Source organism: Myxocyprinus asiaticus, chromosome 2 (genome assembly GCF_019703515.2).
Source record: "Myxocyprinus asiaticus isolate MX2 ecotype Aquarium Trade chromosome 2, UBuf_Myxa_2, whole genome shotgun sequence".
Lineage (NCBI taxonomy): Eukaryota > Metazoa > Chordata > Actinopteri > Cypriniformes > Catostomidae > Myxocyprinus > Myxocyprinus asiaticus.
In genome coordinates, this window is record NC_059345.1 from 36,871,513 (window position 1) to 36,889,365 (window position 17,853).

The 17,853-nt window shown below is 37.6% G+C and overlaps 1 protein-coding gene across 2 annotated transcripts in view; it reads right to left on the reverse strand.

Annotated features, from left to right (window-relative positions):
- Positions 1–334: 334 nt before the first annotated feature.
- Positions 335–17,853, reverse strand: part of LOC127415990 (alpha-ketoglutarate-dependent dioxygenase FTO-like) — a 252,691-nt gene continuing 235,172 nt past the window's right edge. Inside the window, exons 9-10 of one of the 2 annotated variants that reach the window (XM_051655075.1) lie at positions 4,433–4,573; positions 335–2,819 (exon numbers count right to left, since the gene is read on the reverse strand). In XM_051655075.1, the coding sequence (XP_051511035.1) occupies positions 2,813–2,819; positions 4,433–4,573 (148 nt within the window). In that variant the 3' untranslated portion in view covers positions 335–2,812. The remainder of the gene's footprint in view (positions 2,820–4,432; positions 4,574–17,853) is intronic. The other variant, XM_051655073.1, reaches the window with a different exon arrangement.

Sequence of the window (17,853 nt, forward strand, 5' to 3'; positions counted from 1 at the left end):
GCAATATAAAATAAAACATACTCTTTTATATGTGTGTGTGTACAGGTTTTGCTATACTTGTGAGGACCAAGTATTGAGAGTCAACCTGTTCTGTGAGGACATTTCTGGTTGTGAGGACCTTTTGGGTGGTCCTCACAAGGGAAATGGCATATTAAATGATGTTTTTTTTTTTGAAAATGTAAAAATGCAAAAAGGTTTCTGTGAGGGTTAGGTTTAGGGGTAGGGTTAGGGTTAGGGGATATAATCTATAGTTTGTACAGTATAAAAATCATTATGTCTATGGAGGGTCCCCACATGTATAACAAAACCAACATGTGTGTGTGTGTGTGTATAAAAATATAGTATCACCCCGTCCTGGACTAACACTCAAAAAATCTGCTCAACTAAACTATAACATGATGGGTGAATGACATGAGAAGATGACCACAGGTGTCGTACAGAGATATTTTTAATGACTGTGTTGTCTCTTGGAGTTTCATGAGCACAAAGGCACATCAGAACGTCCAAAGCATGAAGGTATGATCTTATGCATTTATGAATGAAGTACTCTTGTTTTAAATTCTCCCTGCTCTGCTTTCCATTGCTATGACATCCCCTGAATACTTTAAAATACTCATGATAACTTTTGGCAACTCTATAACCTGTAAATCTACTTCGCTAGCTAATTACACTTAGACATCAACACCATAAATATCTATTTAGAATACGCTAGACCAGAAGATCAAAGACAAGCGCTAGTTTCTCTGGCACATAAGGTGAATAAGAAGAAGGAAAGTCTAACAATATTGTGTATAATTACACTCCAAACCATTGTTGAGATATAATCTTTAATTGTTGACTGATATAATCAAAAGCTTTCCTTTTTACTTCAGAGCATAAAACTCAAAATGTTTCTGGGACAAAGTGAATCAAAATGATGGAGCAGGTCTCAGAACTTAATGGTCCTAAAATAGGTTTCATTTTCTTTATCAAAATATAATTTCTTCTTTGTCTTCTTTTTCTTCTTCTTATTATTTTCATACCCAGATATGTTCTTGACTGGTTTCATGATTTACCTGTATAATACATTTCCTTTGTAGGTCATTTACAAAAACATCATGGAATGCTTAACATATTCGTAGGTAATTTACATTTAAATATACATATATAAAACTTCTTACTATTTTCTAACTATATGAATGTAAATTAACTGTTAAGCATTATATGTAATAATGTTCGCTTTTACTAAAAGTTATATAAAATGTCACCCATATACAAAATCAATTTCCTGCAAAAAAAAAATAAAAAAAAATAATAATAATTCAACCATGTACTGACTGATAAAACAGCATTGTTTTTTATTTCTATTATAACTAATGCTTTGCACACACAATGCTTTTAGAAAAGCAGTAGGGCTTGTGGCCTTCCGGAGAAAGAATATGGAAAAACACAATGAAAGAAAGATTATAAACCAACCTCACAGCATTTACTCAGCAAAAACACAATATTTGGCAAACAATGACAACTCTAAAACTTCTAAAGTATAAAATACGTTTAAGCATCTTCATCTAATAGTATCATATGGATCTTCTACATAAACACTAATAACATAAAAAAAAAAACTAAAAAGAAAAGAAAGCTGCTTGGCATCAACAGTCATCCCTTTTCATTCATCCTTCATTCCTTTAGAGGACGTTAAGAGTGATTTTCTTCATCCATCATTCATTTACAGATGTTCAAGTGCACTCCTCCTGAAACCGGCAGCATTCAGATATACGTAGGCAGGCGCTACTGAACGGTTAGGAGCCAATGAGCTGCGAGAATTATGCAACGCAAGGGGTGTAAGTTCTCTTGAAGAGTTCAGCAAGAGCTGCATATCAAAACTACTCAGCTTTGGAGAGAAACATCTTATGTGCACACACACACACACACACACACACACACACACACACACACACAAACACCCTCATATTCAACCGCACATGGAAATAAAACTGTCTAAACAATTATGTACCTGTGTGTGTGCCGCTTACCTACGTGCACCTGTATAGACAAACGTCACTGACAAAGTCAGTCTAACAACTTTTACCTTACCTTACATTCTTCAACAGACGCATGCAAGAAAAAGCTTAAACACACTTGGGCATATTCATACACACTAAATCCTCAGACAATGCCAGGAAAAAGGCAACTGCACACATATGACACCTGTAAATGATGTCATAAATCTCACCCCATAATATCATATCCTTTTTAACTGGGATTATATCCTATTTTTCTCCTCAAAAGATGGCACGCAGAAAAACACACACACACACACACACACACACACACACACACAAAGGAGAAGTGAACTGTGTATACTGTATACATCTATATGATGCCTGTCCAAAAAAAGCTTCAAAGGATATATGGAGAACTGAAGTAAAACATACATACATTTATGGATATATACATATACTGATGGATAGTTATTGTATGCTGCAACTGATATGCATCTATGCAAGGTCATTGTAACACTACAGACTTTGTTAAAGTGATAGCAAACAATACTGATGAAAACAGAAGAAAAAAAGAAAAAAAAAAATGTCCCATCCAGTATTATTCCCTTTATCCAAGTATCCATCCGTCCATTAGACCTCAATTTTGTGTGTGAAGGTGAATGTTGGTCTTCAGTCAGGTGGAATAGGCCAGGTAAGGAGAAACTGTCCAGGTGTGTTGTACTGTTTATTTTGTCACCTGTAATCTCTCCACCATGGCCTTTATCTCTTATCGATCACACACCACATAACATTCTGTGTCTCTCTCTCTCTCTCTTTTACTAACACCATCTTTACATCCTAGAAGGGAAGAAAAAAGTAAAAGTAAGTCTCATTGTGTTCATTTATGTTTTACTGTTTCTCTCTACTATGTTCTCTTGCACTGAAAACTCTAATAAGTTGACTACTCAATTAATTGAGTAAACTCTTTCCCTCAATTGAATTGAGTAACGACATCTCTAAAACTTGTGGTCACTAGATGCAAGTAGACTTAACTCAGATTTGCTATTTAAATGATGTTGTTACTACTTAATAACTGAAATTGAATGGACACAATTTTAGGTCTTTCAATAACAGCTTAAATCATGAAGATTAAAACTTTTACTAGGTCAATTATAGATAGTGAGATAGTGTTAACAGGGTCCAACTTGACCAAAGAGGACATATATCACCCTAATGGTGACATCACACGAAACAACAGTATGCAACAAAACAACATAAACAATACAACGGAAAAGCTAAAACTTCTATGAAGTCTTAATAACAACTATTTAAATGCCCCGACATGTTCCCTTTGACTAAGGAAACATAATTAAATAATTCAAGCGCAAGGCATTATGGGTATTCCCCATTGCCTCAATTTTGTACTCAATAGTTTGAGTTACTAACACTTAAAATCTTAAGTCTATGGATTTTTAAGAAAAATAAGTTCAAGAACCATAGATATGTGAGTTTTGAGCCCAAAACTTGACATTTCAAGTAATGTTTAATTAAGACAACTTGATTTTTCCAGTAATGACAACATAAGGGTTAACAGTGTGTCATTTACACCATTCAAAAACATCTCAAATGAAAAGACATCAGGTAGTTCAGATTTGCAAACATTATTTCAGGATTCCCACCATTTTTTCCAATGTAATTTCTAGAAAAACAATTATGAAAAATATATTTTTGTTTTTTCAGACCGATCCGCTAATTAATCCTTCAGACCGGACATCACTTTGGCTTTCAGTGTAGAAATGTACACTACCGGTCAAAAGATTTGAAACACTCATTCTTTATTATAATTTTTTTTTTTTTTTTTTCACATTTTAGAATAATAGTAAAGTCATTAAAACTATGGAATAACATAAATGGAACTATGGGAATTATGTTGTGACTAAACAAAATCCAAAATAAATCAAAACTGTTATATTTTAGCATCTTCAAAGTAGTCACCCTTTGCCTAGAATTTACAGACCTGTACTCTTGACATTTTCTCAACCAACTTCTTGATATATCACCCTGGGATGATTTTTAAACAGTATTGAAGGAGTTCTCATCTATGTTGGGCACTTATTGGCCGCTTTTCTTTATTATTTGGTCCAAGTCATCAATTTCAAAAACGTTTAATTTATTTCATTATAAAACTAAAATGTAATTTAAAAAACTAATTTCAAACATTTAAGCATACGCCTTCAGATCAAAAGATTTTTAAGATCATGAGAAACATTTCAGTCAAGTGTTTCAAAACTTTTGACCGGTAGTGCATATAACTTTGCCATGACATGATTTTGGTAATTTCCATTACTTTTCCAGGCCTGGACAACACCATTTTGAAATTGCCTGATATTTCCAGGTTTTCCATGAATATGGGAACCCTGTTATAATTGTAATAACAAATAATTTTGGGTAAACACATAAATTCTACACACCTCCAAAGAAGTGACTCAACACGGTTGATGATGTCAGAGAGGTCGAAGGGTAGGGGCATGTCAGGATCTTCGTTACTCCAAAAGGGTCGGTCAACAGGTGCTTCTTCGGAGGGCAAAGTCTGTGCCAAGCTGGACCGGCATCTATGGGAACACAGAGGTAACCACATTTGATTTGTTCATTATATAATAGGTTAAAATTTAATAGACACAACATAAATAAAAGAGGGCTTCCCAGACAGAAATGCACTTAAAATTTAAAAACTGGTCCCAATACACCTTTTAAGGGATAGTTCACCTAAAATGGAAATTCTGTCATTTACTTAACCTCATGTTGTTCCAAACGGGTTAGATTATTTTTCATGGAATACAAAAGGAGATGTTAGGCAGAATGTTAGTGTCTGATGGCCTCAGCCACCTTTCACTTTCATTGTATGGTATAAAAAAAGAGCAGCATCTAAATGCTTTAAAATGTTCCTTTTCTGTTCCACAGAAGAAAGTCATAGGTGTCTGGAACAACATGAGTGTGAGTAAATGAAAGAAAATGTCATTTCTGAATTATGAAATTTTTCAGTAGCCATTTGTATTGGCTTAGCATCCCCAGGCAAAATGTGTGTGAGTATGTTTACAGTGAGCGTGTGAACGGTTAATTTTGCTCTAAAGACACAAAGTGTGTGTTTGTCTAGGGGCACTCTAAACACTCATTTCCTGATTTCTTTACAACACACAATAACCTGTTCTAATGACACGTTATAAAGAAGAGGACTATACAGCCTGTGTGTGTTTAAAAGGATATTCCAGGTTCAATACAAGTTGAGCTCAGTTAAAAGCATATTTGGCAAAAAAAAATTATTTTGTCTCTTCCCCTTTATAAAAAAAAAAACAAAAAACAAACAAAAGTCGGAGTTCCAGTGAGGTACTTATAATGGAGGTGAATGGGGCCAATCCGTAAACATTTCAAAAGTATAGTCACAAGACATAAACATTATGCATATTAACATGATTTTAGTGTGATAAAATTGCTTACTAAGCTTTTCTGTGTAAAGTTATAGCCAATTTTACAACTCCATTTCCATGGCAATGTAATGCCATAAACTACTTTACAGCTGAAATAATACATGCATTTTAACAGAAGAATTCATATACAGGTAAATACTTTTATAAAATTATAAGCTTCACATTTCTGACTTTACAGTGCATCACTATAAACTTGATTTTTTCCTTTTCACAAATGCTGTCGATTGAGCTTAACTTGAATTGAATCCGGAATATTCCTTTAAATGTGTGTGTAGTGTATGCATGTATGTGTGTGGTATGGAATCCTCCCCTTGTTGTTCCTTTGAACGAAGCCTCAGGAATGCACTTCTGCAATCCTACAAGTGTAAGCAGTGTAAATCACCATCTAAACACACCTGGCCAACACTGATTAATGCCTCAATCATTTACACCTGGGCAGGTGAAGCCTGTGGCTCTTTGATTTCACAGAGACACTTTGATGTTATTGCATTTCGTTCCAACGGCTGATTAATATACGCATAGTTATGTGTGGTTTTGACCTGAATATGACTATAGCTAATAAACATGACAAACTGGGCATGTAAGCGAGAATGTGTTGCATCTCTGGTCGTAAGAAAGAAAGTAAGAAATGGAGAGAGAAAGAGGCACAACTTGCTGTGAATGCATAAATAAAAAATGCTGTAAAAGATGAGAATGACCTTTCAACTGGGCATATAGAGCACTGTTAGGGTATAACCTTTAGCACTTCTGCTCAGCATTAAAGGTGTTGATGCGAGAATTTGCACTCTTTAGTGCTAAAAACAATGCAAGTTCTCTCGTATACATGAAAGCCAAAACCATAACCGTACACATACATAAGACTTGTGACGCAAAAATCACATGGACTACTTTCATGATACTTTTGGGTCTTTTTTAAGCTTTTAGATGAGTCTTTATCAACTACCATCATACTTAAAATGGACAGACCGCAATATTCATTAAACTATCTCCTTTTCTGTTTTTCAGAATAATAATAATAAAAACAATCATACAGGTTTGGAAAATAAGAGTGAGTAAAAAATGACAGATTTTCATTTTTGGGTGAACTATTCTTTTGATTATAACTTTAAGTAAGCCATGCGTAGGCCCCCAAAGAGTGTAAACACTCTGTTCCACTTTCAAAACATTGCTCCGACTGAACAATCACATGTGGGAGGCGGGGTGGAAGGGGTGGTAAAAGTTTTTGTGAAACCTAATTGGAAACAATCCTTACAGTTGTATTTCCTGTTGGTTTAGAAATTACCCAATACACCTTTAAAGGAATGTTCTGCATTAAATTCAAGTTAAGCTCTTTCAGCAGCATCTGAAGATACTCAAAAAAGTCCAATGGAAAATGCCAGAAGATTCTACCAAACATTAAATTACAACATGTCCACTTATTTTATATACCTGTAAAAATGTCTAATTAAATCTATCAACAAAAAAACATAACATTTTAACAAACACATACTTGAATAATTAAAATAAATGTTGACTAACCAATTTCTTGCAAGTACTTCCAGACAAAGTATATATACTTTGAAATGGAATTTGCATTATTCCAGAAATGGAAAGTGTCCCTGAACAAATGGGGGGGTCAAAATCAAAAGTAACAGTCAGTATCTGATGTGGCCACCAGCTGCATTAAGTACTGCAGTGCATCTCCTCCTCATGGACTTTATGGATACTTTAAAAGGTACATTGTCAAATTAAAAAGTAATATGTTCAAAATATTTTAATAAATTGCTTTGAATTAAGTAAAATGTCAATATAAAAAGGCACTCTTTTATTTGGCAGGCAAACAAATAAATAAATAAATTATATATATATATATATATATATATATATATATATATATATATATATATATATATATATATATACAGCTGCCTTGATATTTGAGGAAGGGGGTCCCTCACAATTGGACCATTACATCTGGGGGTCCTTGGCATCAAAAGTTTGAAAACCTCAAGTCTAAATTATCCTTTTGGGGCAGGACCACTTTTCTAGGTATATTACATTCTGATTATGCATTGTTCCCATAATTCCTGATGTAATTCCTGTGAGTCGAGTTTGCTCCATGTAACCAGTACTTTACACAGAGTTACATCACGTCCCAAAAATGTATCTGTGGGGGTGGGGGCATGGTGGAGAGTTCATCTGGGGAGAGGGAAAGCGGTAAGGCTTCACCCCTGGGTGATTATTATAACTAACAGCTGTCTCTTGTTGTAGTGATCATGGAAGAGCGATAAAAGAGGAGCTGACCCCAGAGGAGGGAGAGAAAGAGCTACACAGCAGCGCCCGCGTTAGAGTGTGAATACGATTCCTTTGAGTGCTTATTTTGTTGAATAAAGAGTTTAAACGTTACCTGAACCCTGCTTCCTCATTCTGATAAACGTCCAGACCTGCTACAATGGTGCCAAAACCCTGAAATCTGAGGAAGCTAGCACACCGTTATGGAGTCATCGCCGATGGCTAAAGTAATCCAATCACTCGCCAGCATGCACTGAGGCCCTGCTTGAGTTACGTTGAGAACAAGATCAGCATTTCCAGGCAATTCTCCAAGCTCAAGCGGAGGACCAGCAGGCTTTCCAGAGCTTGATACACCAGGGGGATGTCCAGCCGTGACCCTGGACCCCGCAACCTCCATGCATTCCTTAAACTGTTTGAGCGGATGGCGGAGGTGTGGAAATTGCCGAAGGTTCAGTGGGTGGCCCACCTCCTACTGATGTTGTCCAGGGAAGCCCAGCTCATGGCCCAACATCTCCCTGTGGCTAACCTCCTGGTGTATGAGGACCTAAAGAAATCCATCATGCAATGGGTCGGCTGCAGCCCAGAACAACATCGACAGCACTTCCACTCGCTAACGTTGAGCGAGCACGGTTGCACTGGAAGCTTCTGTCACCAAGACAAATTCCTTGTATGTGTAAGCATACTTGGCAATAAAGCTGATTCTGATTCTAGTTATGCTAAAATGCTGTTGGTCCTCCACATGCCACCAAAGCAGCGCCGACCCGCCAAGGCATGGACTCTACAAGACCCCAGAAGGTGTCCTGTGGTATCTGGCACAAAGACATTAGCAGCAGATCCAGATTCAAGTCCTGTAAGTTGCGAGGTGGAGCCTATGTGGATCGGACTTGTTTGTCCAGCACATCCCACAGATGCTCAATCGGATTGAGATCTGGGGAATTTGAACAACACCAGGGCAACATCATATTCCTCAAACCATTCCCGAACAATGTGTGCAGTGTAGCAGGGCCCATTATCCTGCTGAAAGAGGTCACTGCCATCAGGGAATACCATTGCCAAGATGGGGTGTACTTGGTCTGCAACAATGTTTAGGTAGGTGGCACATGTCAAACTGACATCCACATGAATGGCCGGACCCTGGGTTTCCTAGCAGAACATTGCTCAGAGCATCAGACTCCCTCCACTGGCTTGTCGTCTTCCCACAGTGCATTCTGGTGCCATCACTTCCTCAGGTAAACATCGTGCATGTCCATGGCCGTCCACGTAATGTAAAAGAAAACATGACTCATCGGACAAGGCAACCTTCTTCCGACGCTTGTGTGCCCATTGTAGGTGCTTTCAATGGTGTGTCCATAAGCAGCAGGGTGCGATGCACTGTGTTTTGTGACACATTCCTCCCGTAACCATCATTAAAATTTTCTGTGACTTGTGCCACAGTAGACCTTCTGTCGGTTCGGACCAGATGGGATAGACTTTGTTGCCCTAGCGCATTGATAAGCCTTGGGCACGCAACACCTTGTCGCCGGTTTGTGGTTTGTCTCTCCTCGGTCCACTGTCGGTAGGTACTCACCACTGCTGACTGGAAGCACCCCACAAGCCTTGCCGTTTCAGAGATACTCTGACCCAGCTGTCTGGCCATAACAATCTGGCCCTTGTCAAAGTCACTCAGGTGTTTACTCTTGCCATTTCTCCGGCATTCAACACGTTGACTACGAGAAGTGATTGTTCGCTTCCCATCTAATCTTCCCAGACCTTGACATGTGGCCTTGTTAGGAGATGATCAACGTTATTCGCTTCACCTGTGAGTGGTCACAGTGTATATTTGTTTGCTTTTACAAAAAGTGAGTCTAAATTATTGCCTTGGTAATTAACAGTATGCTAATCGATGTCAGTATCGATACAGCTTAACTTGTATTGAAACTGTAATCTTCCTTTAACATGGAAAAAAGCGCTATAATCAAACATTCATAAAGTTCTACCAAAACACATTTGTCACTCATAATCACAGGCCCATAGTAAACAATCATCTCCCTCTCCACTCAAAGGCTGCAGGTGTGCCCAGAGGAGGCCACTGTTATAGATGAGTCTGTGCTGTCCGGCAGTCAGAGGACAGCTCCTCTCTGACACTATTTGTGGTTATATATTTTGTAAGGGCCACTTAATGGTGGAGTGGCTCTCCTGTTAAGTGCTGTCTTCCCAACTGCACTGGCCACATGAGAGGCTGCATTACGTGCAGAGGGTGGAATTAGCATATCACACTTCAATATATCATCCTCATATTGCATCAGGGCTTGACAATAACATCCGTTAACATGCGCTAAGTACCCTAATGTAGCACATCAGTTCATAAATAATATGAGGGCCTATTCTGTGTGTGTGTGTTTAAACTCTTTCATCATTTACTGTATTATTAGAAAAGAGAGAACAGAACTAAATACAGTAGACTGTGGTGAAAGAGATCACGAGTACACAGAGAATACCAGCCATACAGATTAACTCACATCCACACACATTACAGTATTATTATTGAGTTCAGCTATTATAATTATTATTATATGCTGGTTGGAAGCAATACATGCTGGTTGGAAGCAATACAGAGTATAGTTTAGTAACTATGCTATGGCTAGCGCAGCATTTACTCAACAAAGAGAGCAATCAATTTCATGTGCCTGTATTCATCATTAGCTCAAGCTCCACTCTTCACCATAATAGTAACTCCCAAAACTCCAACATAACAAACTCTTCTAAATCTCAACATAACAAAACATGAAACACTTACAAATATCCCCCTTTATATTCATCTTGTGCGAAAACACATAAAATAACACTTAATTTTAACTTTTATTCTCTCTATCGTGTCCCATGCAAAGCATGCTGGGAAATGGAAATCCCCTGCCCAGTTTCATCAATGATACATTAACACCACAAAAAAATATTCACGTAGAGTAGTTTGAACTCAAATGGATTATGTAAACTTCCATTTTACAAATTCAAATGGATAGAAAGCAATAAAATAGTTGTGACAAAATGTTCTAAATTTGTGTTGCTTTAATTCATTTAGTAAATAGAACAAGCAGAATTTTTTTTTATTTTTTTTTTTATTTTGTTTTACTGTATGGTCAGAATAAACATAAAATCAATCTGTTCCTGTGCTCCTGTAACTCAACGTCAAGGTCGTTGGGTTGAATCCCAAGAAACACATACTGGCAAAATGTATGGCTTGAATGCACTGTAAGTCATTTTAAATAAAAGTATCTGGAAAATACATAAATGCAAATGTAAATAAATTCAATCTCATGTTAAGCAACCTCTTAAAATTCAGACATCTTCAACGTGATCTGGAATCACCTACAATTCATGGATTTACTCAATTATTCATTGATTCAAAGAGTCATTCAGTCATTTATGTTGATGAGATACACATCCACCAAAGTCATGTGATTCTATGTCACATTTACTTCCACATTCAATGGTAAAGAGTAAAGAGTGTGTATGTGTGTGTCTGTGGACTGTTGGAAGTATATTTGAAAGTGTATGCCAACCATCCATACAGATTAACCTCTCTCAGATGCAGTCTACCTCTCCCATCTGACCCGCGCTCAAGAGAGATCGACGTTACAATCAGTCATTTCAATTTGCTCTGAAACCCTATAACCCTACAGCCAGGCCTGCTGGAATAGCAAGCTAATGTGGAGGGAGGGAGATCTATCACCTCTGTTCTTCTGGGGGGCCGGCTCACACACTCTCTCCCACACATACGACACATTCAACGCACTTGAACTTCGACACCAGTCCACGCACACAGCGTGCAACACACACACAGCTGACCCACACCCCAGCTGAAACTAACCACTTTAGCTAAAGTGAGTGTTAATTATGGACAGGCAAAGCAGTCAATAAAAGGTTAATGCAAGAGGCAGTGGATAAATTCCTTTAAGCATTGCATCACTAGGCCATCTCTGGGCCGCATGCATGGCTCTCTCTTTGTCTGATCAATACATTTTACTGTAATGTTCTACACATCGATCTCCCTCTCTCTCTGTATCTTCCTCCAACTGAGATAAACTAGAGGACAGGGGGAGGAAGAGCGAGAGAGAGAAAAAAAGAATGAAAAGATAAATGAAATGATTAAAACCTCTTTTCAGTTGGACTTTCTCTCATTTTGACATATCGCTGTGGTTTATAGAGCTGTGCTGGACTATGCCTCTAAGGTCGTACATTACTTGGCCCCCACTCTTAAAGGGAGTAAAATGCCCTTATTAGACAACATCAGAGCTTCTGCCCGCCACCATTACGCTGATAGATGTAGGGCTAAAATGCTGGGTACACAGACAGGAGACAATGCTAATTGTATTTGCCCACCAGGAGATCATTTGGACCTGGTTGATTACAGGACATTACAGCGAGGTTACACCATGTACTATCCCGTATCTGCATGTGATAAGCACTATTTGTACATAGGCTTGTGTATGCAAAATTGGTGCTTTAAATGCGCCCAGTGTGAAATATACAGATATTTGATGGTGTTTTGCATAGGAAAGTATGTGTGAGTGTCAGTGTGTAGTTTTACCGTTTTTGGCAGTGACTGGGCACATTCGGAAAATGTCATCATACGAGTCATGCAAAAACAAGTGAGCTGATAATAAATCATGGTTTGGCTCTAAGGCCCATGAAGGCAATCAGTTCTCCAATATAAGAGTAAGAACAAGCACACAGATAACATCTTCAACAGATTCAACCCTTCAGACAGTCTCATTTGACACAATAAAAAGAGTTTGTCTGGTTATAAATATGTTCTTGTTTTTGAAGTGATCTGGAACTGATTTGGGGTTCCTGTAGCTCAACTAATAGTGCATGACATAATACCCACATTATGTGTACCATAAACAACTCTAAACGCATAGATGAACAGAATGTAACTAAAATGAAATAACATGAACGTTACCCTAAGTCAGCACTGTGCTAAACTGACAGGGATTAGAGTAAAATGTTATACAATTACATAGATTTTATATTTAATTTGATTTAGAGGAAGAGTTCACCCTAAAATGAAAATAATTTCAAAATGTATTCACATTCATTCACACTTCCTTTCTCATGCAGAACACAAAAGGGGATATTTAATGTATATCATAGTCCATCTGTTCAATACAATGGCGTTGATTGGGACACACTTTACAGTTTAAAAAAGGACCCAGAAGTATCATAAAAGTAGTCCATGTGATACGTGCACAATATTCCAGGTCTTCTGAAGGCATATGATAGGCTTTGACAACCTGAAATTCAAGTCATTTGTTTAGTTAAAATTTTGACATTGGTTCTTGAGCATTATGAGACAAGCTCATTCATGTGATAACTTCTTGTTTTTAGGGCTAAAACAAGGCATGTTGTTTTTAAGCACCAAAAGCTATTGTTTGCCTTCAGAAGACTTGGAATAGGACACACAGACTACTAAGTTGAATGGACTACTTTTATGATACTTTTTGGTCCTTTATTAAGTTTTAAAGTGAGTCACTATCTGTAATTGTATAGAAAAGATGGACTAGAATTTTTATTCAAACGTTTCCTTTTGTGTTCTGCATAAAAAAGAATACAGGTTTGGAATGACATGAAGGTGAGTAAATCATGAAAAAATGTTAATTTTTGGATAAAGTTTAGATTTGAACTAACATGATTTGTCACTGAGTTTTATGAATAGTCATTTTTCATTTCCACTGAGTTTCTGTGAGAAACAGTGTACCCATCCTCATTTGTGCATCTTTACAGCACTAAAAAAAGTTTGTGTATGTTTAAGTGCACAATCAGTGTCAGAATCACCAACAGTACAGGCAGCTGTTTGTTAGTGTGTTTGTGTGGGTGTGTGAGTGTGGGCAAATGAGCGGTATGTGATCCTTTCAAACCCCTTTAAAAAAAACAGGCTAATAAAACTAGCAACTGATCTATCATTTCCTCTAATTAATGGCTGCAGAAAAACAGAATCAAGTTGTTTTAATTTTTTATCCATCTTTCTTTTTTTCCGTTCCATGTGTGTGAGTGGGTTAGGAGACAAGTGGGGCTATATCTGGGTGGAAGGCAATAAGTCCACCAGAGACTGGAGGTCTCATGCATCTGTACAGCAACAGCTCATAATAGACCACATGAAACGAGCTCTCCCAAGCTCTTGTGCATGACCCTGGGTGTGTGTAGGACACACAAACACACAGACACAAAGCGTTCACAGGCATAAGAATGGGGACAGACCCTGCCAGCACACCTCTAGTCAGACGGGCATGTTTGATGTGGTGAGAGTGGGTGTTTGGGTCCCAACCCACCCAGATGATATGAAAAACACACACAGCGGTGGCCTCTAAACAGCTCTCATATTTGGGGTAAAAAAAAGGGCTGATTTCAGAGGAGGCCACTTCTGTCTCTGAACACTCAAAACCAGGTGGACGTCTATTAGCCTATTAACACCGTAACAAATTACCCCACTTGCCCCTGCTATAGCCCCCCCTCAGGCCTCGTGAAAGAACGCAGCCAGATGTCAATACCAGCACCAGGTAACGGCACATTTGACACTCCACTGCGCACAGAGACAGGTGGAAATAAAGAGAGGTGTACATACAAACGGCAAAATAAAGAGGTTTGCAGACTGTCAGTCACAGTGGTCTGCAATGTTGCTCCCAAAATCTGCATCTCAAAGCATTACTAAAACAGTGAAATTACTTAAATAAAATAATTGAACAAGATCAGAACTGTTTTTGCAATTATTACAAATGCCAATAGGCAAATGATTGTGTAATGTGAGCTAAAATAAATGTCAGATTGAAAAGAACTGTGTCTGTATCTCTGACCTAATGCTGATTCGTCCGACAGTGATTCATTTCATTTGCTGCCAATAAAGTACATCACCGTTTGTTGCTAAGTTTTTTATCATGTGTTTATAGCCTCTTGTCCAATGACCATCAGTCTTTACTCCACTGAAATCTAATTGTAGAAGTATCTGCCACAGACTCCCACTGAAACATGGCTTCAATAGCACTCTATGTGTAATGCATCCACTGACTATGGACATACTCATGTAGAAAAAAGCGGCATGCGTGATGTGTGATATTTGAAACTTTTATTTGTTAAAATATTTAAATGCACGAAGACTGATCTTTAACGTATATAAATTATTAGTACATATATTAAAGCTGCATTATGGAACTTTGGGCTCTCTAGCGACATCTATGGCTGAAACCTAAAATTGCAAGCGACTTGTGGAGAAATATTTTACATGGTTGTGTCTCCAAGTAGGTATAGATGCAGGCCGGAGACCTCCAAATGGGGGCAGACTCTCCAAAACAGGGCAGAGTTACTCCAGAAGGGGCGTTGTTACTCCGAAAGGGGGCGTTACTTCCACACATGGTTAATGTTAGGGAAAGGGTTAGGTTAGGGACTCTTTGTGGACTTGGCTCAAATGGGACCCTCCGCCCTTGCAGTCTAACTCTGAGTGCACACTTTGGTGACGTAAGCGAGTGCAGACCGATGAGGTGCTAGTCAGCAAGTCCATGAGGGTGCATGAGTGGTAAAAGTGTGCATTTGTGACAGACTTCAAGACGTCAATCAGATGAGGCATTTTTTGGCATAATGTTTTTATATACATGCAGTTTTACAAATTATTATTTGAAAAAGTCATGGAATTGATAGATAGGGTAAAGGAACACACTTTAAAGTCACTATTTAATATTTGTTTTTATTAAATAATTTCAAGCAACACACTGACAATAAAGCATTAGATAATTTAATCAAGAACCTCTGAAAAACAAAGCACACATACAACTACAGAAACAAACCCCCATCATTTTAAATCTTTAGAGAACAAATAAACATAATTCAGACACATGGATGGTTACAGGCAGGTGCTTAGAACATAGTAAAATGTATAGAAATAACATACCAACATATATTCACAAAAAATAGTAATAGAATGCACACAGCCACACTTCTGCAGGTATACATATCACTGTTAGACCGAATGTTGCTATATCAATAAATATAAGCAATCTTACAAGCTACAGCCATGCTCATTAAATTATTCATATTTTAGAGACTCACAATAATTCTAAAATCCTTTTTGAAACAACAATAGCAAAGGTTTAATGTTAGGATACTTACTTTTATGAATGTAAAACTTCCCCAAGAAAAACTAATATGAGTAATTCCATATCTCTGGAAAAATAAATAAAACAAAGTTTTGAACCAGTTCAATACATCAGACTTAAAAGTGATCCTATATACACATGATAAGCAAGTGACATTCAGTAAAAACGATAATTAAAATACATTTTTAATCCGCGATTGATCATCGCCTTGTCCGCCATGTTTTTTCCTCCAGCTGGGAAACCCCACTCCGATTAGTGATGACTGTTGGGTAATAGTCTGCTGTGAAGCCCACATTGATGCGCATTGAGGGTGCAAAGGGGGCACTCGCAAGCACCCCTCGGAGCACTAAAATGTCAAATGGGACACCCTACAGTCTCGTGGCCTTCGCGGGAACACACAAATGAAGGCCACGAGACCATAAGTCCACATCAAGTGTGCCATTTGGGCCAGGACCTATATCTTTGCTGGCAGTTTGGAGCTCCCTCCCCTTTCTGGAGCTCTGCTTGCAACTATATCCTTCTCTGTGTTTCAGCACTGCTCTTCTGCACAAATGAATCTCATGGTTTAAGGTTACCTGGACATTGCCTGTGATTGCTCTGAGATCTTTACCGGCAGAACCGGAGTCATAACGTGCGATTTTATGTTATTCGTTTACAAATTAATAACCAAAATACTCTTATTTACATATTTTAATATGACTAATATAGTGTTTTGTCCACTACACATTAATGTTTGTTTATACTACACATTTCAATTTAAGAGGTGAAACTCGTGATACGGCTGAGATGAGTTCAAATGAAGACACTTTATTTTAATATTACAATATCACACAAATCTGACTCGAGAGCTCAAAATACTTTAAACCCTAATGCTCAAAAGAATAAATTGTTTTGCATTATTAAAAAAATTAAATAATACAAATGAGTTCAAATCAATTAACCTTGATGAGTATTTACAACTTTCTCTTTCTTTTGAGTTCACGAAACTTACACCTTTTAAGTAACCTGAATTGTTTAATGTTTTGAGTTTAATGAACTTGTCTCTTTAAATTGACAGGAACTTAAATTTGCCTGAAACTGGGAGGGGGATTTTTATTTCCCAGCATGCTTTACATGGCACTTTACAGGGAGAGTAAATGTTAAAATTAAGTGTTATATATTGTGTCTTTGTGTAAGATGAATGAAAGATACTTGTTAGTGTTCAACGTTTTGTTGTGTTGTTTAGAAGAGTTTCTGTCATGTTAAAATTTTTGGGGGGATACCGTTATGGTGAATATTCATTATGGTGAGACTACTCATTCTTCTGAGTCACATAAAAGATTAGTTCAAAATGAACGAATCGTTCATGAACGACCCATCACTATAACATTCACTGTATTAGCTTGTTCTAGCTATAACATGAGTTAAATTTAAAGTACCATTAAAATGCATGAGTTAGCTTATTCAATATTTCAAGCTAAGAAAAAAATAAACATGTATGAGTAGTACAAAATCAAAATCTGACAGTTCTGCTTACTTAAACTTGTAATTTATTAACTTAAAAAAATTATGCAACTGATTACCTCAAATTTGTTGAGTTCTGCTAACTTATTCGGGTTTACAGTACAGTTCTGTTAAATTCAGCTTTGTGGGTAGAGAGCAGTGTCCCTTTAGACATTGGACACAATGTCCCACCTAGGCCATGGACATTTGCAGTGTCCCTTTGGATCTCATCAATGCAAAAACAAATAGTGTTGCTATTTGTTCTGCTTGACCCGCTCTGACATGTTCAAGCATTCCGTTTTGTCACCTATTGAGGTGACAGCCAGCCTATTACATCATTTTGATATGCTGGGACAAAACTAATTAGTGACTTTAAAAGAAACTTGAGTTTTTCACTCTGATGGTGTTTATTTACATTGCCTGGAAGAAATATGGAGAGGTTCAGAGAATGAAAAGTGTGTGTGTGTGTGTGTGTGTGTGTGTGAGAGAGAGAGAGAGAGAGAGAGAGAGAGAAAGAGAGAAAGAGAGAAA